Source organism: Cynoglossus semilaevis, chromosome Z, assembly GCF_000523025.1.
Source record: "Cynoglossus semilaevis isolate Cse_v1.0 chromosome Z, Cse_v1.0, whole genome shotgun sequence".
In the NCBI taxonomy this organism is placed as follows: Eukaryota; Metazoa; Chordata; class Actinopteri; order Pleuronectiformes; family Cynoglossidae; genus Cynoglossus; species Cynoglossus semilaevis.
In genome coordinates this window covers 15,596,114-15,602,055 of record NC_024328.1, presented here as the reverse complement: position 1 = coordinate 15,602,055, position 5,942 = coordinate 15,596,114, and the positions used below count along the sequence as shown (strand labels likewise).

The following is a 5,942-nucleotide window of genomic DNA, read 5'->3' as shown; positions in this document are numbered from 1 at the left end:
GGGGAGGTGAACGCCTCAGGAACCTCAAGGGAAGTGAGCGCCGGAACCACTGGAGACCCTGAAACCACCAGAGGACTGGGTGCCGCTGGCACTCGGCCCACCAGAGGCACAGACCAAGCAGGAGCCATCAGACGAGTGTCCGCAGCAACACCGTGAACCAACAGAAGGGGGTCTGCTACGGACCCAGGAAGCACTGACCCTATCCCCCCTTTAAGGGACGGCTCCTGACGTCCCAACATAGGGGCTGGGAGGGTGGGAAAAACAGGTCCCACTGATGGAGAGGCTGCTGCAGGGAATGCTAAGCTGTGGTCAGGTTGCAGAGCGCTCAACTGTGCCTTCACTCTCTCCCATTCTCGCTGCGTGGCACCAAAATCCGCTGTATCCCAGTACGTTGGGTCCAGTCTGGGTTGGATCATTCTGTCACGTGGGGGTAACGACAGGAAGCAGGCAGAACCCAAGTGCAGTACTGATGAGACTCTTTCTGGTGCAGGTAGGTTTATTCTCAAAGTGTAAGGCCAAAACAACAAAAAACTCACTTCTTCACAAGACCAGGAACAAGGCATAAACCAGACAAGGCATAAACTACTAAGTACAAACTAAGAACTCGAAGGACACACTAAGCTGAGCACAGGAACAGATACAATGATCCAACCCAATCACAATGATCCAACCACGACAGAGTGAGGGAGAGGGGTATATATACACAGGGAGCACCAGGTGACACAAGTGAAGCTAATTACCAACAGGTAAGTGTGATCCCACAGATAACCCCACAAAGACAACATGAAAAGGAAACAGACAGACATGACAGTGTTCTTCTTCCACCATGCATACTGCCCCTTGTTATGTCCAAATAACTCAATTCTAGTTTCATCAGTCCACAGCACCTTATTCCAAAATGAAGCTGGCTTGTCCAAAGGTGCTTTAGCATACCTCAAGTGACTCTTTTTGTGGCATGGGTGCAGAAAAGGTTTCTGCCACATTACTCTCCCATACAGCATGTCCTTGTGCAAAGTGTGCTGAATAGTTGAATGATGCACAGGGACACCATCTGCAGCAAGATCATGTTGTAGGTCTTTGGAGCTGGTCTGTGGGTTGAGTTTGACTGTTCTCACCATCCTTCGCCTCTGCTTATCTGGTCTTCCATTTTCTCATTATGTTCCTCACAGTGGAAACTGACAGCTGAAATCTCTGATTGAAATCTCAGCTTTCTGTATCCTTCCCCTAAACCACGATGTTGAACAATCTTTGTTTTCAGGTCATTTGACAGTTGTTTTGAGGCTCCCATGTTGCCAGTCTTCAGAGAAGATGCAAAGGGGAGAACAACTTGCAACTGGCCATACCCTTTCTTATGATTGGCTTCACCTGTGTATGTAGGTCAAGGGTCAATGAGCTTACCAAACAATTTTTGTCTTCCAATAATTAGTGCTAAAGGTATTCAGAACAATAAAACAACAAGGGTGCCTAAATTTATGCACCTGCCTACTTTTGTTTAAGTAATTATTGCACACATTCTGTAAATCCTATAAACTTCATTTCACTTCTTAAATATCACTGTGTTTGTTTGCTATATGATATATTTAATTGAAATTGCTGTTCCGAACAACCAATGATCCATAAAGGAAAATCTTGAAAATGATCAGGGGTGCCCAAACTTTTTCATACCACTGTAGTTAGGATGTACTATGTCTCACAAATCTAAAAACCGGTCGATGAGCTTTTGACATACGTACAAAAGCACGTTTTCACTAGTCTGCCAACAGGTTGGGCTTACCTCTGGAGAACTGTGGAAACAAAAGTCATATCAGTCTGTTTCTCTGCCTAAATGCTGACATAAGATTTTTTGAATCAGAAGGTTCAATATTTCACCTTATGTTTTTGAGAAAATTGATGTCCAAGGTGAAATCCTTTTAGAAGAATTAAACTTTCTAAGACGAATAATAATGTTATCATGTTGTTGTTAACTCTACCAGCCTGGAGGAAGATTGTCGGGTTCAAGTCTGTTTTTCAGATGGTTTCTTGCAGTGCTAAGTTGCTATTGTCAGTTTTGGCAAATGAACCAACACATGGGTGTCATTTAGCAAATTTAATTAAATGTGGGTAACATGAGGTTATGTCAGCTGACAGAAAAGCTGTCATTTCAGTACTCCAGAGGACAAAATCTGTGAGTGGACTCGAAAAGTCCTCTCACAACGTATTATAAACATTTTCACAGCAATTCTTTTGATTAATATACAGTGCCATATACATTGCCAGAGGAAACATAGGAATTATTTGATACACATGTTTGGGTGCAAGTCGGAGTTCAGAGCTGGGCGTGGTGCATGGTTGGAGAGGGAAGCGAAATAGATGAAAAAATTTCACCTAATATCCTACAACAAAAAAGGTAAGTCTGACCCTGGATCAGATAACGGAATGTAGAGGGAGTATCTTCTGTTTGTCCCGCTGCAGTTTGTTGGTTCAAGGCTCAGATTTGAGATACAATACATCAGTTTCTAATTAAAATTCTTGTTTATTGTGTGGTAGAGACTTCTCAGAGACTAATTGAATCTACGTGTATCCAGAATGTGTCATCTCTACTTCATTATCTCAGCCAGTGTTAAAAGACAAATGATTTTGAGCCATAGTGGAGGCAATTTTTTTCTCCTAGTGTTTTGTCAGGTCTGTGGAAAATGTTCAAAAATCAGTATTTTGAAATGAAATAAAGATGTTTGTTTGTTTTCAGTTACAAATATTTCCTGATTTCCTCTCTTCCTTCTACACAGCCCCATGAGTTTGACGAGTGTCGTTTTGACATCAGCGTGAACGACAGTGTTTGGTATCTTAGGGCTGAAGATCCTGAGCACAGACTCCAGTGGATTGAGTCCATAGAACTGCACAAGGTGAGATGTTATAGACTTTGCTGATGTTGTTAAACAACTGTCACACAGACTTGACCTGTGAATGATTTGCTTACTGGTAAGCTGCCTTTCCTCCATGGCCTCAATAATTCAATTTGATTTTTCTGCCAAATAAATCTGAATTTCCAGTTGCCTGATTCAACCATGAAAGTACAGGATAGTTCACATATTTCGAATGTTTCAGATAGCTGGGTTTACTTTTGGCTCGGTTTTTTGTAGTGGACAGATAATCTGCTTCAGTGAACTGGGTGTGGCTGGACATAGATCTAGACACACACACTCCAACACACAGCCTTTTACCCTGGGAATGTGAGGAATCTGAGGAGTGAGGTGTTGAGGTGGGGGTGTATGCCAGTCATCAGATACTCAGCAGCTGCTTACGAAGTCAGGGCATTTATTTACCGATGAATGGTATCTTAACATGAAGATTGCAAAGCAGGTTTAGTCATGTTCTTAAGGCTTAATATTAGAATAGCGGTTTATACTCTTAGTGTGGCACAGACTGTGTTTGAGTTTGTGTGTATTTCTCAGTCAGGGTTTGGCAAGCTGTTTATACAGGAAAGCAATGATTTTTTTCATATTGGATTTTTATTTATTTTTTATTTCATGCATATTGGTTGTGGCAACACCATCACATAGAGTTGTGTCTTTCTGTGTGTTGGACAATGTTAATAATGACACCACAACCTTCATTCAATGTTCTGTGTAATTAACTTCTAACATCTCTTTCAATTTGTGTAGAGAATATTTCAAATATCCATAAGGAATTGGGGAGACATTTAATCTTTATATTTTATTCATATTCTACACAGAAAAATAATCAGGTTTCATACTCGTTACAGTTTCCCTGAATGTGAATTAAAGTTGTTTTACATAACACACCCTGAGTTGTCAAGAACAAGTAGACACAGTGATAAGGTCAAAACTGTCTTTTGAGGCTAACTGCTCACATTGTGAAGAGTTAGCGCACAACAAAGCAAATATGCAATTTTCATCAGAGTCATCATCTCCTGATCCTATGACTCTATGTTTTGGCTGTGTAGCTAAGTCAGCTGACTGAATTACTAAGTCATTACTCTGACTCTCATGCCTCTGAAACAATCTTTTTCTTTCACTGTTAATATTTGTTAGACCTTTTGAGGTCATCACATGTAAAATTTGAAGTAGTAAAGTGGTTGACAGCTTCAGAGGCCTCAGAGATGAGTGCAGATTAAACTAGACTTACAAGGATCTTAACTTTTGGTTTGGGAGCTACTGTACTTTTCAAATGACCAGGCTAAAGCGATCTACTGAACATATATCATATAAACAATATATGTTGCTGTACTGATTAAATGTATGTAGGTCTATTGCACAATATGATTAACATCTTACAGTAAATAGTCACTACTATGCACTATAGAATTTATATATATATTTATTTTTATATATATTTATATTTTTGGATAGATTATCTTGTGCAATCTACTGGTTGATCCAATCTTCATATTAAGCAGCCATGCTCTAAGGTTCATGTAATAACACAAGCAGGAACGAGAAAGCACATTCCAGGTTATATTTCGTTTATCTGCTGAACAGATTATTGATGATGACAATTATCATATATCATTGATTTACTGGTAAAATGGTCTGTGTTCTGTGATTCAAGAGTCAACTTTTTGTGTTTTTCTTTTTTTTTTTGTCATTTACCAAATACAGTGTTGTAACTCTTGAGTAAATGCAGCAACCTTAAAATAACTCATTAGCCCCACTGGCCTACAAAATGGCTGTCAGTCAAGTGTGAGTGACCACCAGTCTCTTTTCCATTAACATGACTGTGAGAGTGTGTGAGAGTTATGCCTGTGTTCTGACCTTCAGTAACCTCAGTTTAATGCACCACTGCATGCGGCTCTGACAAAGGCGTGTCAGCACTGCTCCCAGCTGGAAGAAGGAGAACTTGCATTAGTGCTGTGTTTAGGGCTGTAATCAACCAAAGAAGGTTTTGGTCGACTGAAGCTATGAATTTTGACTAATCACAGGAGGTCACAGTTGGGGCTGTGCAGTGCCTGATAGCTTTGTCTGTCTAAATTATAATTATAATTATAAATAAATATAAAGAGTGGCATTTTGGCCCAGAGGCAATGTCTCTGTCATTGGTGTCTCTGTCACCTCCTGGGCAAGTTCAAATACCAGTTAGGGCGGTCTGTACCTTCCAGTGGACTCACCACCCACAGGAAGGTTTAGGGGGTTGGTACAGTGCAATGTGATTTTGGGTGGTGGTCATAAAGACTGCTGCCCCCGCGACCCGGTAACGGATAAGCGGATGAAAATGGATGGATGGATGGATGGATGGATAAATAAATATAAAGAACAGTTGTCTTGCTTTATATTAAATCGTTGTGACCTAATTATTTTGCACTAAAATGAATTACACACTGGAGTCTGTAGGCTCTGAATATTGTGCATCATGTGCCTGTGCAATATCATAGCCCATGATTTCCAAAAATATACTATGTCCTTGTTTGCAAATGACATGCATTAGAGCAACAATACATGGATGGACTGATGTTGGAAAAATAGTGCACATCATTCAGCCTTGCTGTAAAAATGCATTATACATTTTATTCTGATTAATTTCAGATTATTCTACATGGTTACTTGTCAATTTTAACAGCAATACAATTTACATAAGAGTTTCAGTTATGCATTCAATATCTAGGAACATTCTGGACATTGGTCAGCAGCTATTTCCATGTTTGGCATAATCTGAGTTTATCTCAATTTAAGATGGTCATAAACACAAGTCATATTTACTACTGATTACTATTCATGCAAATATCAGAAAATTAGCACCTGCTGTCATGGGAAGATTTCTTTGTGTGAACCATTTTGTGGTTTTATGTGAGAGTGTTTGTTTTGCTAAAAGCTGTGCTAAATGTACTAATGTTGAGCACAGCGCTTGATGAATTATGCATTTTTCTATTCACTCTCTCTCACAGAAACTAACGTTGGGAGGGACACTTTGATGATATTTAGTGGACTGTTTCATTGTAGCAAATAAGG

General features: G+C 39.9%; 1 protein-coding gene across 3 annotated transcripts in view; it reads left to right on the top strand.

The window, feature by feature from the left end:
- cert1 (ceramide transporter 1) overlaps positions 1 to 5,942 on the top strand; it is a 27,576-nt gene that overhangs the window by 6,811 nt on the left and 14,823 nt on the right. For all 3 annotated transcript variants that reach the window (XR_003048895.1, XM_008336651.3, XM_008336650.3), the window contains exon 3: positions 2,766 to 2,882. Coding sequence is in view for 2 of the 3 variants with exons in the window: in XM_008336651.3 (XP_008334873.1) it covers positions 2,766 to 2,882 (117 nt within the window). In the remaining variant the exon portion in view is untranslated. The remainder of the gene's footprint in view (positions 1 to 2,765; positions 2,883 to 5,942) is intronic.